Here is a 19,822-nt window from a genome sequence, read left to right as displayed (position 1 = left end):
TGGAGCAATAGAGCAGCTGGAGACTTTAGATCCAGAGAGGGAGAGCGACTGTGTGCTGAAGACCTGGGGGGCACGGGGGAAGGATTGCATGGAGGGGATTGTAACCATGGCAATGAGACAATATAAGATAGAATGAATGTAAAACCAATTTTCTCCCATGTAAACTATCACATAATTCACAATAAAACATTTAAAAATAAATAAATAAATAAAAGTAATCCAACAGAACAAACAGATCTGTGTTGGAAGAAATATAGTCAGAGTGCTTCTTGGAAGCCAGGATGGCCAAACTTCATCTCTCATACTTCGGGACAGTAAAGTGGAGGGTCTGAGAAAAAGAGGAAGATCCCCAGTGAGATGAATTAGCACAATGGCAGTAACAATGGGCTCAGGCCTAGCAATGATTGTAAGGTTGGCCCAGGACCAGGCAGTGTTTCCTTCTCTTGTGCATAGGGTCATTATGAGTCAGTATCGACATGATTGCACCTAACAACAACATCTAGACACTATCAACAAACAACTGGAAATTAAAAAAAATAATAACTAATTCCATCTACATAGCATCAAAAATATGAAACTCTTAAGGATACATTTGCCAAAAGATGTGGAAGACCTCAACACTGAAAACTATAAAATGTTACTAAGAGACAGTAGGGAATATCTAAACAGATACAGTCTTTCTTCATGGATCCAAAGATTCAATATTGCTAAGACATCAATTCTTCCAAAAAGATTCAATACAATCCAAAAAAAAGCCCAATTTGTGCTTTAGAAGAAATTGACAAGCAAATTCTAAATTGTATATAGAAATAATAAACCCACAAGAGTTAAGTCATCTTTGTAAAACAAAAAAGGAATAAGTTAAAAGACTAAACTATATCAGATTTCAAGATTTACTAAAAAGCAACTGTAATCAAGACAGTATTGGTACTGGCATGAGGATATACATGTACATCAGTGGAACAGGGTAAATTATCTAAAAATATATGTATACATATGCAGTCACTACAAAAAAGTAAGCAGAAATCATACAGGGCAGAAAACAATTCCTGCTATGTGGCTCTGTAGGCTAAGCATTGAACTACGTACTACAGGTCAGCAGATCAAGCCTACCAGCTGCTCTGTACAAGAAAGATGAGATTTTATTCTCTCACAAAGATTTACAATCTCAGAAACCCTATACAGGTTCACTATGAGTTGGAACTGACTCAATAGCACTTACCAACAACAACTTCAAAGTGGAAAGATCTTGTAATATACAAGACACCAAATGGAATTCTCATGAAGGTTGTTACCCTAGTAGAGGGGCTAACTCTGAAGGGGGAAACTTTAAAAGCAAGCATCAGCATTTATTAACTGATTCTAAGTAACTCAGAAGAAAATTCTTTTCTAAGGAAATACAATAAAAGTAAACAATCTTTAACAGAAAATTTATGAAGTCCATCATCCAATCAAGGAAACAGGCAAGAAAATATGACCCACTGTTGTTAAGTGTCGTGGATTCAGTTCCAACTCATAGAGGCCTTGTATAGGTTTTTCCAAGGAACAGCTGGTGGACTTGAACTTCTGACCTTTTGGTAAGCAGTTCAGTGCTTATCTTACAGTACCACATTAAGAACCCATATGAAGGAGAAAAATCTAACAGTAGAGATATAATATGAGATAAAATGGCAGAATAAGAAATTCTGAAAGTCTCCTCCTACATAAAAAGCAATGTAAAAATTGACAAAACCATTAAGAGCATCTTTTTTCTAATTCAAGCAATAGGAAAATGCTTAATCAAGAAAAAGCAGAATTTGGGTAAGAACAGCAAGCTTTTAGGTCTTCCTCCAGTCCTATTCTACAGTCCTTACTCAGTGGTGGCCTAGCAGATAACAGCTCTTACTGAGGTTACAGAAACATACGTTCTCCTATGGAGAGACTGGTGGGCTCCAACTGTCAATAGTGTGGTTAACAATCCAGTACTTATCCTACAGAGCCACCACACTCTATGTAGATATATAAAGGAGAGTTCAAAACAAACTTCATTGGCTCCCTAGAAGACTAGCTCAAAGGGGCTGTCTTTATTTTCACTTGTCTCAGAATTTTACCAGGAATGAGGCAACTATACAGGAAGCACTTGAGAAATACATTTAAGGGTAAATACATCACTGTCTGCTGTTAGGGAAGTGGGCAAATTACAGACTAAAAAAACAAAAAGCTCATTAAGAAAGACTCAAGACTCGGATAGAGAGAGACACTCTGGAGCACAAGGCTTTGAAAAGTTTTCACATAGTCCTGGAAATTAAATAGTCACACACATATTCAGAACTGTGCACATGTTCAGGAAAGACCTGAGCTCCCACCTTAGGCTGATCTTCAGGCTATGAGCAAGCACAACATGAAAACTAATGCAGAGTTGCACACTGCCAGGCTGAGTATTGAAGGCTTACCCCAACACAAACAGAAATTCCATCAAAGTGTGGAAAACTTTAGTTTCAATCTCTGTTCCATCACTAGCTAGCCACATTTAGCTAATGGAATACCCACTTCAGTGGTCACACATGACAAGGAATACAGACTATTTATCAGTTCAGGTAAGTCATTACAAACACGGGCAACTATTACAACAAAAAGTAACAGCAAATCCAAGAGTAGGAGAGACTTTGATTTTCTGAATTGCCGCATTATAACCATAATTTCAATGTTCAATATAAACTTTCTCAGTGAAACATTACAATGCATGCAAAGAAACAAGAAAACATGGTCCTGTATGAATATTAGTTTTCTATGGGTCCCATAAAAAAATATCATAAACTGGGTGGTTTATAAGAACAGCAATTGTCTCTCAGTTTAGGAGGCTAAAAGTTAAAATCAGAATATTAGTCATGTTGCTTTCTTCTGAAGGCCCTGAGAAATTGTTCTGTGCCTATCTCCTAGCTTCTGATGGCCCCCAGAAATCCTTGGCTTTCCTTTATTTGTGTCTTCATCTGTCCATCATCACATGGTTGCCTTTTCTGTCTCTATGTCTCTTGTTTTATAAGGACACCAGCCATATACCACTAAGAGTTACTCTTCTGTGGTAACATTTTCAAAGATCCAATTTACAAATAAAGTTGCATTGACAGGTACAGGGGTTAGAACTACAAGATATTCTTCTGGGGACACAATTCAATCCAAAACAGGTTCTTATACAGGGAAAAAAAGGTAGTTAGTACAAACAGTCTCTGAGGAAGCCCAGGCAACAACTTTAAAAAAAAATATGTCCAAAGAGCTAAAGGAAACCAAGTTGTGAGAACTAAAATAGAGTGAGAAAAAGATGTCTGAAGTAGAGCATCAATATATAGAGATTTATTCTAGAAAGGAATGAATCAGAAATTCTGGAGTTGAAAAGCGCCGTATCTGGAATAAATATTTTGTTAGAGAGACTCATCTGCAGATTTGAGGAGCAGCAGAAAGAACTGGTGAAATAAAAGTTAGGTCTACTGAGATTATCAGTCTCAGGGACACAAAGATAATGAAAAAAGTGAAGAAGTCTATGAACCTATGGGATATCATCAAGTTTACCGATATATGTATAAATGAGAATCCCAGAGAAGAGAAGAGAGAGAAACGGGCAGAAAGGGTATCTGTGTAAATAATGGCTGGAATTTTTCCAAATTTAATTTAAAAAAGTCATCAATCTAAACACCCAAGAAGTTCTACAAAACTCCAAGTAGAATAAGCTCAAAGAGCCATATCAACTACTGAAAGTCAAACAGAGATCTGGTGGGACTATACAAATATGGTGTATGGAACCTTAACAAGGGGATTAGTCAGTTTTGCCATCCTGCTTGGCTTAAACTATGTCCTCTCAGAGGTGGAAAGGGGATCTGACCACGGTGAAAGAACAGCCATGAGTACAGTACATCCTTTGGACCTGGAATAACTGCAGTGAAAAACTTCTCAATCAAGGAATCAGAGAGCTGTGACGCTAGAGACAGCAAGAAGCAGCAGCAGAGGTAGCAGAAACAAGAGACTAGCACAAGACAGAGCAATAGGCTTCCTGGCCCACAAAGCAAGAAAGTGGCGTGCCTTCATGCAAAATGTTTGCTGGCAGAGTGGCGTGTCTCTAGGGACTTGGTGGAATTAAGTTTGCCAACCAACAGAGCTAGAATTAAGCACCTCTGTTCAAGTCTTCTGGCAGAGTAGAGCACCTTTGGGTATTTATCAGCTGAGCTAAACTTGCTTTGCAACATTTGTCTATGCAGGGCAGACACCAAGTCTAAGGGCTGAGGGCCAGATTGAGAAGAAGCTGTCCTGATTGAAGAAAAGTATCCTAAATCATTCTTGATCCTAAATTTCAACCTGTTACTTCCCAAGTAAACCCTCTAATAGTGACTATAGTTTGTGAGTTCTATGTGGCCATTGCAACAAATTATCGAACCTGGCAGAGAAAAAGAGACTGCCACAAGAGACAGTTGGTGTTAGAATTGGTAAAAAGATTGGAGGGTGGAGGCATGTTTGACCTCTGCCTGACAAGAATCAGCCTTGGGCTGTTGATCTTGATGATCTCTCCCCCTTGTGAAATTAGAGGAGGTTACACACCATTGTCATACCATTTTTTTTGCATTGACATATCCATACAATAGAATAGAATACAATACAGTAATAAAAAGTAAACAATTAATACATATGCAAAGTGAATAAATCTCAAAAATATTATGTTAATGAAAGAAGCCAGACTAAAAAGACTATGGTAGTGGTGGCATTTGTGAGCTATCCAATCAGCACCTACAAATAGTGACACTGCATAAAGTTTCCAAGGTGGTAAATTTTTATATGGGCAGCTGGTAGATTTGAACTGCTGACCTTGAGGTTAGCAGTCCAACACATATCCCACTATGCCACCTTGTAGAAGTGTTTCCTTGTAGAATTAAATTTACATAAAATGAACAAAAAAGGAAAGCTATAGAAATAGAAAGCAGATTAGTGGTTATCTGGCATAGGAACACAGATTGCAAATAGCCATGAGGAATCTTTTTAAGAAGAGTATGCAAAACACTAACATTTATGCAAAAAAGAACATTTTGCTATTATTGTTGTTGATATAAACAATGTTTCCAAAGAAACATGAGACTTAACAGAAGTCTTCCGTAGTTGGAGGTGTGGACCCTTTAATGTATAAATTAATGTGGTCGTTTTTTTTTTTTTTAAGAAAGTAGAAATGTATATTGCCAATCAATCATATCTTAATGAGACCTAGACATAAATGACATTGATTTTGCTTGATTTTCCCAATTTATTTTAGATTGAACAGACCCATCCAAACATCACACTTTGTCCTCAAGGATAAACTATAACAGGATAAAGTTTATCTCACTGGATTCTACTGATTATTTCCAGGCCATCCAAAAACAGGATGAAATTTCATAATGCAAGAGCTACAACATGTTTATAGTTTAAAATGTTAGTGTTAGGAAAATTCACCAGCTGACTGTCAAAAACTTTTCTTTAAATGTGAGAGCTCTGACTGTCACCTATGAAAAGTTGGCGAAAAGAAAGCAAAGAGGAAAGGGGTGGGGAGGAGGAAGAAAAAGAGGAAAAAGAGACAAGCAAGAGAGGTGGAGAGAAATGACCAAAAGAAAAGAACATACACACACATAAACAAAGTTTCTGAGAACAGAACAGAAAAACCTGTATGCACTCATAGAAAAAGCACAAGCAATCATTACAATCATGTTGCCTTGGCCCTAGGAGGGAGTCACGGAAAAAGTCATTTAGAAGCAATTAGCACTCTTCAAATAGAAAACTGAAATTCCTATTATTTTTTGAGCAAAGTTTTATAAAACAATATTTGAATTGAGTGATACTATGTAACTATGTGTACTTTTTTGAGGCTCTGAAATAATCATATATAAGAAGTCCAAATTTATAATAAGAGAAAAGAATTGTTTCCTCTAAAACTAAATCTGTTATCAACTATAGGAGAACAGGAGTGAGATGGGCTCATCAAGTAGCTTACGAGTCGGATTACAAGTGAATTCTAGTTTCTATTTACAGACTTTAAAAGGCATGTAATGTTCTTTTTATTCCTCTTTAATGAGAATACTGACAACCACCAGCAAAGGATATAATCATTACAGCAATCTTTCTGACAGCTAAGAAGAACTGCTTGCCTATATTTAGAGGGTTTTTGTTTCCAAAATCAAAATTCTGCATCAGTTGTTACATCTGAGATAATATATTTTCAAAACAATCCTTACATTTAAAATTAATTCTCAAATGAAACGAATAAGATTTGATAAAGAAAATAACAAGAAAGCATCAACTTACTGGAGTTCCTGTGATCATGTAGCTCTGCAGTTTGTTTCTCATTTCCTTTTCATTAAATTTGGCACTTCGTTTTACATAGATGCCTCCATGCTGCCACATTGAAAAAAGAATTGAGGACAAAGTAAAAACATTTACTTTTCAAATATCCAGCTATTAAAAAGGCAACTTTAAAAATGTAAATATTACAACTAAATTTTAGAATGTAAATATTTAATATATTCAAATATTAACACAGAAAGAGCATGCATTATCCTATTCAAACTTATTCAAATAAAGCTGCACTGTCACATTGTACTGAGAAATGCAATACTGAATTCATATTCTATGTATTAGTATTTATTTTGGTTGGTAGTTGTCTTAGACTGGGTTTTCTAGAGAAAAGTAAAATCAGTAAAACATATACATACACACACAAATGTTTATATGTGTGTATGTATATACATATAAAGAGAAGCTTGTGTATATGTGTGTGTATATATATATTGTTGTTGTTGTTAAGTACCGTGGAGTCGGTTCCGATTCATAGTGACCCTGTACAGGGTTTTGGAGACTGTAAATCTTTACGGGGGCAGAAAGCCTCACCTTTCTCCCACGGAATAGCTGGTAGTTTCGAACTGCCGACCTTGAGGTTAGCAGCCCAATTTGTAACCACTATGCTACCAGTGTAGTGGTGTGGTATATATATATATAAAGAACTGTTCTATGTAACTTAGCAAAGTTGACATAGAACAATTGGACTTTTGAGCACCTATTACAGCAGTTAATTAGTTTTTTCATTAAAAAATTGATAGCTCTTAGCTCACAATTCTTCCACTGACTTATTACAAAATCACTAAAAAGTGTCCTTAAAATGCCAATGCTTGTAATCATTAGTGATTTTAAATATTCATATATATTTTATTCAGATGTAGATATTCATGTGGTACTTTTTAAGAATCATGTTACTTTCTAGGGGTTGGGCTTAGGAAAGATGAACAGGTGGAGTTCAGGGCATTTTAAGGGTAGTAAAACAATTCTGCATGATCCTGTAATAGAAGATACATGGCATTAAACATTTGTTAAGACCCAGAGCTATACAAAACAGAATGAATACTAATGCAAATTACCGACTTTAATAAAAATAATAATGTATCAATACTAGTTATCAATTGTAACAAATGTACGACACTAATTTAAAGAATAAATCATAGCAAAAAATGGAACTGACATGCTATCTTTGAAACTTTTTGGTAAATGTAAAACTTCTCTAAAAAACAACTTGTCAAAAAATCAATAAAGAACATTTTTTATTCAATCTCTATTCCCCTGGAGAAGCAGAGGATGAAGGAGAGTCAGCAATAGGAAGAGGAACTGTAATGCCTAATTGCCTCCAAGGACAACTGCCTCCTTTTTCCATGACAAAAGAAAGATTCTACAGAATAATCTTGATCAAATGGAGGGAAATGTAGAACAGAATCTCATATAGACTACAAACTTTTTAGAGCCACTGACACTCAAAGACCCCTCTAAGACTAATGATCTGAGATAAACTTGAAACTTTAAATTGAAATTATCCCCTGAATACATGATTTTTGTTTGTTTGTTCCCAGTAAGATTTTTCTTTCAACTTTTTGTGAATTGAGTGAAGACCATTAATCAACTTTACTTTCAACCAATCATACATTTTGTTTTCATCTCAATGATTACACTTCCCTCCCTATAATAACAGTTATCCTGCTTCCACCCTGTTGCTTCCTTCTAAATCTTATTTTTCACAAATGAACAAAACAATAATACTTAATTACACATAAAGAACAAAAAAAATATTCATTCAAATGTCCAAAGGGCACATTTTACAAGTCAGCCTTCTACCTGCAGGGACACAGCCTTTCTCAGTCCATGGGCCTAGAGTCCTCAGCTACTATATCTCTATGCTATCGCCTCTGACACTGTTTCCGTTATCTCCACTTTTCTGGGTAGGGCCTCACGTTCGACTCAAGCTCTTCCTTCTTGATGGATCTGGGGTCCTCTATTCCTGAAATGATGATTAACTACTTCCCCCTTTTAGTTACACATCCACAATTAGAGTTGTGGCTATCATGATTAATCCTAATAATTACTCAAAATTGAATCATAAAATCCTATCACTATCAGTTCCCATCCCCTTTCACCAGATCCATCTGGAAAAGAAGAAAACTATTCAGTGGAAAGTCCTCATTCTGAAATTGAGCACACTCATAAAAGCTTGTAAGCCAGCCACTTCGTGCCTTCGTAACCCCCCATTTTTGATAGCCAATGTCTAAACTGTCCATCCCTATCAATCCAATGCACTGAGGAAAAAAGCATTAGCATTGGTACATAAGATCCTTCCATTTCAGTTGGACTTTTGAGCACCTGTATCCACATAAGCAAAGGTCCAGTTCTTCAAATTATATCACTTTACATTTGCTCACAGTATCAAACTTTATATCAGCATGGTCAAGTTCTGGTCAGCTAGCCATCAAAGCTCGGTCAAATGGGTACTATCTGCAAGTTTGGGAGTTCATGCATACCTCCCTACACTTCAGAGCAGCTAGCCGCTCCATTCTCAGCTCTAGCCCCCAGTGGCTAGGTCAGTATGACCTCGGGAGTACATACATCTCCCTGAACCCTTAAATACATCATTAAGCTAAATGTTGGTTTAGCTTAATAAGGAAACAATGCCTGCCTTGAATATCATACTCTTTTAAAGAATTATCTAGGTGCAGGCAGCTGCACAGGGCTGAGCCTGGCAAGCAGTGTTCGGCTGGAACGGGAGGCACAGTCATGAGGCCCAAGGTGGCAGTGGCCGGCACAGTACTATAAGATTGATATTAAAGACATGATTCTCACCCCACTTCATCAACGCATTTAAATCTCCTCTTTTTTAATCCTGTATTATAGCACAATACAACAAGCTTTAGAACTAGCTTTGGATCACGCAGAGTATGTCATTGAGAGTACCCAACAGAAACCTCCTAAAAGGAAATTCTTGTCTAGTGGAAGAAAATTTGTATTTCAAAAAACTTTATAATTTATATGTTGGAGAGTGTGAAAAAGAATCTGAGGATAGGCAGAAATTAAGAAGAAATGTGAACTTGTTAGAGAAGCTTGTTATGCAAGAGACTTTCTTATGTCTATATGTTACAGAATTAGTATCTAGTAAATGAGGGATAGTCTCTGATGTTCAGGAAGAAAGATTCTGAGACCATTCAACTGCCTTATGAAAAAGGGGAATTGCTTGAATACTTGGATGCAGAAGAATTACCTCCTATTTTGGTTGATCTCCTTTAAAAATCTCAGGTTAATATTTTTCATTATAGATGCGTCACAGCAAAAATACATGACTACAGAAGGAGCTCTGGTAGCGTAGTGGTTACGAATCGGGCTGCGAACCTTAAGGTCAGCAGTTCGAAACTACCAGCCGCTCCGCGGGAGAAAGATGAGGCTTTCTACTCCCGTAAACATTTACACCCTCGGAAACCCTGTACAGGGTCGCTATGGGTCGGAACCGACTCGATGGCACGTAATAACAACAACAACAACAGACAGTCAAGTAACATAAAATCGTCCGGTTATCAAAGTAGGCATATTCTTTTACGTCCAACAATGCAGACTTTAATCTGTAATGTACATTCAATAGCAAGTGAGAGCCATAAGTGGGCCCAGGAAGAAAAACTTTTGCTTGAGAGCCAGTTTTTACTACTTTGCTACTGCTGAGCCATTGTGTCTTGATCCTTCTTTAGCAGTAGCATGCACTGCAGCAGACTGCTCTACAGCAAACAGAAAATGAACACTCAACCAACGAAATGGTGTGTCAAGAGATATTCTAGGTCCTCTCTGAATTGACAGCAGGATCTGTCTCATTGTCCACTCCTCTTTAGCTAAAATTACTTGATTTCTTACAAAAAAAAAAGAAAAGCAGGTCAGCATTATGACCACAAAATCTCCAATACAGGAAATTGCATAGATATGTGGAAACAGAATACATGTAATTTGACCATACCTTCAAGTGGATGTAGAGAAATATGTGAAAGCAGAAAAGTCTATCATATCTGATGACTCACAACCAACATTATTCTGGCCAGCCCATGAGGTAAAAGATGATTATGTATTTGAATGTGAAGCTGGTAATTAGTATCAGAAAATGAAATTGACCATTGTGCAGTCACTCGGTGATCTACTTTACTATGGTAAAATACAGCCTTGTAAAGATGAAGAATGTCATAGTCAGTTGTCTCCATCCCACTCCTCCACAGATGATCATTCAAACTGGTTCATTATTGCATCAAAGACTGATGCTCAGAGGGTAGTCAATCAGTACCAGGTCCAGAATGAAGCCAAATGCCTTGTTAAGATGTCACACAGTTCCAGTGGCTCCATCAGTCTGAGTCAACATTCTCCAGGGACAGAAACAGAACAACCTGAGACTATGTCAGTCCAGTCTTCAATAGTGAATAAGGGAGTAAAGCATAGGCCTCCACCCATCAAACTTCCCTCAAGCTCAGGAAATAGTTCCTCGGGTAACTATTTTACTTCACAGTAGGCAAGCAGCTTTCTTAAATCTCCAACTCCTCCTCCTGCTTCTAAGCCACCAAGTCTGTCTCGGAAGTCATCAGTGGATCTCAATCAAGTTAGCATGCTTTCTCAAGCTGCCTTGTCACCTGCCAGCTCATTACAAAGTGAGTCAAGACTTAAATCTTCATAACCTTTGGCATTAGTGTTTGTTAAGACAGCTTTTTTTACCAGTGAAATCCAAATGTATTATGTGTCCAAAATGTAAAAGTTGTGAGAAACTTCAAGCAGATATCTTATTGATTGTATGGATTACATGTTTACTACAATTGTATTTGTTTTTCTGTATCTAAGTATGTAACTCTGTGTATACCTTTCTTAAAGATATGCTACCTGCACATCTCCATAAAAAATTATCTGGTGACAATATATGTGACAATAAAGTTACAAAATCTTATTTTTTTCATTCTAGCATACCCTAGGATCATTTATGTAAATTATGCAGCTGAGATGGGAAAAAATATATCATCAGTTGTCACTTAAGTCCTATGTTTATATTATTCAATACAATAAATTAAATTCTAATTTTTCATTTAAAAATATTACCTATATGAGCTGAAACTCACAACAGTATCTCAAATGGCTAGACAACAAGCTTAGATGATAATGAAGTTATAATGATGGTAGAATAATTTAGAAATGGACATAAATTAATCGCAAAACTTTAAGAATGCAATTAATGTGCATGTAAATGTACATTGACATACATGTAAAAACTGATGGATTCACCTATGTTTTACTGTATGCATTTTAATCGAAAAACTAAACATATAAAAATGTTTTTAATTACAGAATTCGGGTTAACGTTAATTAAACTTTGTAAGCATACTTCATTAAAATTTAATATTAATTCAACATATAATACTCCTCTGTACCTATTTGAACTCATCTGTAAAATAAATGAAATGGCTGAGTTTGATTTTGTCTTAAGAATATAGGAGAAAGTAAAAGAAAATGGACAGAAAGTGAAGAAAGTATAAATATACAACACAGTGCACAGGCAGGAAAGCTAAGTGGCCTTAGATTCTACTTATGGGTCTACATTCAGTGAAATGGCTAACCTGAGTGCAGATAAGAAAAAAGAATTACAGAATTTATGACTGTTTACTCAAATAGAAAAATGACTAATGAGAATAAATTCACATTCATCAATTCTTTAAAAATAAAGACCACAGATGATTTTAGAGATATATCTATTCATTATCTGCTATATATTTTCTGTCTTTTAACTTTCTTATTTAAGTCTATTTTAATTGAAAACCATGAGAAATATTTCTCTCATATACATGTATATAGACGCGACAAAAAAGGTAAAATATCTTAACTTAAGGAAAGTACAAATTACTGAGAAAGTGAGCTACGTACACATGCACAATATATAAAGAGAATTGGATATGTGCTATCATAGGTGTAGTACCATAGGATACACACTGGACCACAAGGTCAGTATGAACAAGGTCGGTGGTTTAAACTCTCCAGCTGCTCCACGAACACCCTATATAAGGTCGTTATGAGTTGGAAGCAACTTGACAGCACTTAACAACAACAATATGTCAAAAAAAAAGTAGGCTGAAAAAAAAACTAACTGTCAGATTCAGGATTTAGTGGTAGCATATATTTACACCTAGAAGAAAAAGTAGAAAAGACATTTATCTTAAATAAAAGAGTTTGAACAAGAATATGGAGGTAAGAATTAGATTTAGGGTAAAAAGTTAGAAGAATGATACGCAAGGAGATTTGGACTTTATGCAGTTGGGAAACACATTGTACAGATAAGTATTTTACAGTAGTAGCTGTGAGCTATGACAACAGTTTTTAAATACCTGCAAGCTTACCCATGGTACCCAGATTTCTTAGGCTAAGTCAGGTTGGAAGGCACTCAAAATACAACTGGGGAAGAACTGCTTGCTCAAAGTGGAGTTGACCCTTATATTATGGGATGGAGCAAAGCTTTTGGGACCTTCATTTACTAATGATGCATGACTCAAAATGAGAAGAAACAAATAATAATTGGAATATGAAATGTATACTATATGAATCTAGGAAAACTGGACATTGTCAAAAATGAAATAGAACACTTGAAAATCTATATTCTAGCATCAGAGAGCTATAAAGGACTGGTATTAGCCATTTTGAATCAAATAATCAATCATATGGCCTATTATGCTAGGAATGAAAAATTGAAGAGGAATGGAATCAAATTTACTGTCAAAAAGAACTTTAATAATATCTATCATGAAGTACAATGCTGTCAGTAATAATATACATACACCAGCTAAAAAGAGCAGTTTAGATGATTATTATTCTAATTTATGCACCAACCACTGATGCCCAAGATAAAGAAACTGGAGATTTTTACCAACTTCTGCAGTCTGAAACTGATCAAACATGCAGTCATGGTGTATTGCTAATTACTGGTAATTGGAATATAAAAGTTGGAAACAAAAAAAAGAATGATCATCAGTTGAAAAATATTGCCTTGCTAATAGAACACACTAGAGATTATATGACAGAATTTTGCAGAACCAATAACCTATTTACTGGAAATATTTTCTCAAGAATATAAATGGAAACTATACACGTGGGCCTCACCGACAGAATACACAGGAATTAGTGGAAAGAGACGATGGAGAAACTCAAAATCATGATAGAACAAGGCTAGGGAACAAATATGAAACATACCATCAATTGTTCATATGCAAGTTCAAGATGAAGCTGAAGATGATTAAAACAAGCCCACAACAGCCAAAGTACAACTTTGAGTATATCACACTTGAAATTAGGAGACTATCTCAAGAATAGCTTTGATTCACGGAACACTGACAAAGACCAGATGAGTAATAGGAGGATATCAAGAACATCATACATGAAGAAAGCAAAAGATGATTATGAAAGAAGAAAGAAAAGGCTAAAATGGATATCAGAAAAGACTGAAACTTGTAACTAAAGTGAGTAGAAGAAATGATGACACAAATGAACTGAACAGAAACTTTCAAAGGGTTACTTGATAAGATAAAGTATTATAATGAAATTTGCAAAGATCTAGAGTTAGAAAACAAAAAAGAACATGCTCAGCATTTCTCATATGAAAGAAATGAAGAAAAAATTCAAGCCTCAAGTTAAAATAATGAAGGATTCTCTACACAGAATACTGAACCAGGCAGGAAGCATCAAAAGAAAATGGAAGGCTGAGTGGCTCTGAGATTGTGGATGTCCTAAAGGAGATCTACATGCTTCTCAGGAAAATTCAATAGCTATACCCAGTCAATCCCAAGACAGTGCAGTGAAACTGGAAGCTGATCACCTATGTCATAGAGGAAGAGAAACAAAATCTGTCAAGGTAAGTCCTTTTTCTGCAATTTAGATAATTTCCAGCAGTTTCTGAGGAGGTAAGGCCAACAGTTACGCTGTGAATAGACACATGGATTAAGACACAGGCTTAATGAGGAAAGGAGGGGAAATGTTTATGTTCTTGACTGCCTTGTGGCTATTGGTTTCCCCTGCCTACTACTATAAAGCAGATATTCATGTAGGAATTATGGTAACAGAAGGCTTGTAAGCCTGACTTCAGCCTATAACTAATTAGCTTTACTAAAGGGGGAAACAGAATTTGCCCAGGGAAATAGACTTATTTTTAAGGCTTGTGGAGTATGGGGCCTTAGGTGGAATCCTGAGCCCCACCCAGAACCTTCTGAGTTGGGACATTCCCACTTGAAAAGACATGCAGACCAACCCAGAACTGCTGGGAGAACAGACAATTCTTATTGAAATAAAGATCTGCAGAAAAACAGTGGACCATTTGGCTGTTTGAATTTCAGGCAAGCCATTTGCTTTGGAGGCATCAAGGCAAGAAAAGTCAGCCCATTAGGAAAAACCCCCTCCTAGGACTGAAACTTAAAGAGAACCTGTGGACAGTCTAGTATGCTCACTGATGACCACCTGGGTCTACTTGTGAGTGGAAGTAGGAGAAATGCAGCAATGAAAACATGGGCTGAGTTTGACTGTGGTCCATCAACATCCGTTGACCTTGAGATGAGAGAGAGAAGAAGGGATGGCTGGTCTGAAGTTTAGGAAGATGTGTGAACTCCTGAGCACATGGGTACTGACCTAGCCACTGTGGACTATGGTTGAGAGTGAAGCAGCTAGCTGGTCCTGAGTGTGGAGAGGTATATATGAACTCCCAAACTTGCAGCTAGTACCCATATGACCTAGCTTGGATGGCTAGCTGAACAGAACTCAACTAGATAAAGATAAAAATGTTTAAGACTGTGAGCAAGTGTAAATTGCTATAATTTGATAAACTGGACTTTTGCTTATGGATGCAGCTGCTCAAAATTCCAGCTGGAATAGAAAGATTCTTCATATCAAGGAACAACCTTGTTTCCTCAGTGTACTTGATTGATAGGGATGAAAAATTTAAACATTGGCTATAAAAAATGAGGGGACTATAAAGACATGAAGTGGCTGGCTTACAAGCTTTCATGAGTGTGCTTAGTTTCAGAATGAGGAGAGTAAGGTAGAACCCCCACTGAAAAGTCTTCCTCTTTCCAAAATGGATCTGGTGAAAGGGGATCGGGGATGATGGTGACAGGATTTTATAACTTAATTTGAATAACTATTAGCAAGATTTAACTGTGACTGTCATAACTATAACTGTATAAGATGTGTAATTAAAAGGGGGGAGTAGTTACTCTTTCATTTCAGGGATAGCAATCTCATGACCATCAAGAAGGAAGAACACGAGTGTAGTGTGAGATCCCTACCTAGAAAAGCAGTGATAACAGAGATGGAGGCTGGCTGGCAGAATGTGTCCTTTGGGCATTTAAATCAATATATATATATATATTTGTTTTGTAAGTGGCTGGAACTGCAATTGCCTTGTCAGGGCCAGACCAAATGATTTTGTGGGCCTTTTTTTCGGCCCTAGAGCCAGATGTTCCCCACTCCTGATTTAAGAGGTAAAATTAATGAGCAAATAACCCAATAATGAGACTGACAACAATAACGAAGTGGAAGGAAAGGATTTAAAAGAAATTTCAGAAATTGGAACAGGTCTCAGCTGAGATTTTAGGTGTGAGAATTATACCCATACTATTATTCTTACAAGTTTATCATGGCTATATTATTAAGCTTTGTCATGTGCAATATAGTTTCTAACTTTGATGACTTGTTGAAAACAGTTGACCAAAATATTTCAACAAAATGATGAAATATATTTGACTTATGACAAGGACTTTAATGTTTTGAACATGTAGTTGTTGATAAGTGCCGACAGACCTAACTTAGATCGAATCAAGATTTCCAAAACTCTGGTGTTGAACTTGAGTAGTTCACAGACAGTGGCTGATCTAGAATCATCTGGAATAGAAATAAACTACTTAAGACTAAGTAGAACTAAAGGATTCCTGTGGGTTTTATGTGGGAATAGTTCCAATGCTTTATGTTCTATTTTCTGGAATAAGAAAACATTTTCCTCCTAATCTAATTAGATATTATAACTCTCAAATTACACATTTCCATTGATAAGCTTAACAAAGTTATAAATGTCATAACTAGAGAAGTGTCTAAAGTTCATGCTATGAATTTTTAAAATAGCATGGCATTAAGATTTTTCTGCTAAGTCTCCCAAAAAGCAGTTTTGTGCCTTAATAGACAAACGTTTATATTAATGTGCAGCATGAGGTATTATAGAATACCACAGAAGCTGAGGCACATGAAAGCAGTTACTGATGCTGCGTATATATAAACCCTTCATGGGACTTGTTTTCTCAGTACAAAGACTTTAGGGTCATAGTTTGAAGGGTTATTTCAGACAATGGCCTATGTTGTTCTGTTAATCTCTCTGTTCTACCTCTAGTTCACTACCAGATTTCTGGCTTTCATGGAAGTTGGTGTAACCTACAAAGGCTATTGCCCTTAGGTGTCCTTTTGAAGCTTAAGCCTTGGAGACAAGAGTAGCTGGAAAGCCACTTCTGAGTCAAACAATGGTCCAGATCACCTAGCAAGACCACTTTGCTTTGGGCACTGTGCTCTTTCGAAGAAGTCAGTCTTTTTCAGAGAAAAAAAAAAAAAAAAACTTCAAAGAACAATCTACTGTTATCATTAAGTGTTGTTGAGACTGTTCTAACTCATAGCCAACCTGTACTCTGACACTGTACATCGTTGAGGGAGCAGAAAGCCTCATATTTCTCCAGAAAATATCAGCCTAGAAACTATATTTACAGTAAGTGAGCAACTGTTTTCATTGGTATCCAAGATAATGTTGCATGCAATGCCTATGTAATCAAACTGGAATTCACTCCCCTTGAATTGAATGTAGAAGTGATCCATGACTTTTTAAACTGAATGCTGTTAAGTCACTTCTGACTCACAGTGACCCTGTACAGGGTTCCCAAGGAATGGCTCGTGAGCTGGAACTATTGACCCTTACAGTTAGTGGTCCAGGGTTTGCCCTATAGTGCCACACCAGGGCTCCAGGACTAACAAAGGATAATCAAGGGAGAGGCAGCTTGCCCCAAGAATGGTAAACGCAAGGTAGAATTTGTGCCACATCTAATACCTCCTGATGCACTCAGATTTAGCACTTCTAGCAAGTGAAACAAGACACTAAACAAATCTGTCACATGCCTATATGGCTCCACAACCTTCCCAGGCTGACTTGTCTTCACTGATATCTTCAGCCAGTTATCCAAAGGAATAGGCTCTTGGATTAGATCTGTACTACCAGCTAAATTAATGATATTCAGTATGGCACTGTAGGTTAATGTGCTGGACTGCAAAGTAGTTTTGACCTGCAAGATCAGTGGTTCAAGCTCACTAGCTGCTCCTTGGAAACCCTCTACAGGGTCGCTATGAGTCTGAACTAACTCGACATCACTTAATAACAACAACAGCAGCGTTTTTATTATAACAACAAAAAGATGTTTACCTGTGCTTTACTGACTACGCAAAGAAAGGCTTTCAATTGTGTGGATCATGACAAGCTATGGACAACATTGAGAAGTATGAATATTCCTGAACACTTAATTGTGCTCATGAGGAATCTGTACATGGACCAAAAGGCAGTTTTTCAAACAGAATATGGGTACACTGAATGATTTAAAATTAAGAAAGGTGTGTGACAGCGTTGTATTCTTTCATCATACTTATTCAACCTGTATGCTGAGCAAATAATCTGAGAAGCTAGGTTATATGAAGAAAAATGTGGCATCAAGATTGAAGGAAGACTCATTAACAACCTGCAATATGCAGATGATACAAGCTTGCTTGCTGAAAGTGAAGAGGACTTAAATACTTACTGATGAAGATCAAAGAACACAGCCTTTGGTATGGATTACATCTCAGTGTAAAGAACACAAAAATCCTCACTACTGGACCAATAAACAACATTCTGAACAATGGAGAAAAGATTGAAGTTGTCAAGGACTTCATTCTTCTTGGATCAACCATCAGCACTCATGGAAGCAGCAGTCAAGAAATAGAATGATGTATTGCAAATCTGCTGCACAAGACTTTTTTATAGTGTTGAAGAGCAAAGATGGCAGCTTGAGGACTAAGGTATGCCTGACCCAAGTCACGGTATTTTCAATAACCTCACATGCATGTGCAAGCTGGACAGTGAATAAGTAAGACCATAGAAGAATTGATGTTTTTGAGTTATAGTACTGGAGGAGAATATTAAAAGTGCCACAGGCTGCCAAAAGAACCAACAGATCTGTGTTGGAAAAGTTCAGCTAGAGTGGCTCCTTGGAAGCCAGGATGGCCAATATGTCTCATACTTCAGACATATTGGCAGGAGGGACCAGTTGCTGGAGAAGGATTATCATGTTTGGTAAGGCTGAGGGTCAGAGAAAAAGAGGAAGACTCCCAGCGAGATGGACTGGGAAAGTGGCAGCAGCAATGGACTCAAGTGTGGCAATAATTGTAAAGTTGGCCCAGGACCAGGCATCATTTTGTTCTGTTGTGCATAGGGTTGTTCTGTTGTGCATTGAGTTGTCAGTACTGACTCAATGGCACCTAACAACAACAACAACAACTAAGGTTGAAATTCTGGTATACTACTGGAGGATCAGCACTGGACTGTGAACCACACGGTTGGCAGTTCAAACCCACCAGTTACTTCTCAGAAACCCTATGCAGGGTCCCTGTGAGTCAGAACTAACTTGACAGCACTTAACAACAACAGTGTGAAGGCGACTTCTAATGTAATTTTTTAGAAAGCCAGTACATTGCACAAAACACAAGTAAATATAGAGTATGTATTCTACAGATGGATTTGGGCTCCTGCTTTAAGATTTATAGCTTAACCACAAGCCAAGTATTTCTTCCAATATTACCCCACTGCAAACTTAGCCTTATGAGATGATCACTGAAAACTGGTTGCTACAAAAGAACATGATGAAAAGATTAGATGGTGCCCATCTACCAAAAAGGATAGTGGGCCTGGCGTCTTAAAACTTGTCCTAAAATAAGTAGCTCGCTAGAGGAGCCACCAACCTAAGTATTATCAAAGTGTTTTACATTAAATTTATGATCAAGAGGGGGGAATGTATGAGAGCCTAAAATCTGAAAGTACTTGGTTTGTAGAAGATTACAGTCTATAGCTGGAGCCCTAATTCCATTTTGAGTCTGGATGTAACTTCAGACTCCATTTAATTTCTTTATGTTACTTCTCCAACGCTTGCTGACCAACAATGTGACTGCGCTTAGCCAAGTTAGGGCAATTCCAGGCGGTAGCAGCTTGCCCTCAGGAAGAATATGATTTAAAGTAGATTAACTAACATGAAGAAAGTACTTACAGAGACTAGAGAGACTTGCCTTGGCATGTCCTTATATAAGAGACTTACCTGGGCATATTCTTAATGATTTACTGAAAACAGCCAATCAGAAGAATTTACTTTAGCTAGCAATTCAGAATACTTTTGACTGTTTCTGATATTTTAATATTTAAGCCCAG

At 37.0% G+C, this 19,822-nt stretch overlaps 1 protein-coding gene and 1 pseudogene across 1 annotated transcript in view; one reads left to right on the top strand and one right to left on the bottom strand.

The window, feature by feature from the left end:
- Positions 1-19,822, bottom strand: part of AGPAT5 (1-acylglycerol-3-phosphate O-acyltransferase 5) — a 130,459-nt gene that overhangs the window by 83,970 nt on the left and 26,667 nt on the right. Inside the window, exon 4 of the mRNA XM_006864319.1 lies at positions 6,295-6,384. Coding sequence (XP_006864381.1) covers positions 6,295-6,384 — 90 coding nt within the window. The remainder of the gene's footprint in view (positions 1-6,294; positions 6,385-19,822) is intronic.
- LOC102828025 lies at positions 8,748-10,999 on the top strand (annotated as a pseudogene).

Source organism: Chrysochloris asiatica, unplaced genomic scaffold (assembly GCF_000296735.1).
Source record: "Chrysochloris asiatica unplaced genomic scaffold, ChrAsi1.0 scaffold00064, whole genome shotgun sequence".
NCBI classification, from domain to species: Eukaryota; Metazoa; Chordata; class Mammalia; order Afrosoricida; family Chrysochloridae; genus Chrysochloris; species Chrysochloris asiatica.
This window is presented reverse-complemented; position numbering and strand designations above follow the sequence as displayed.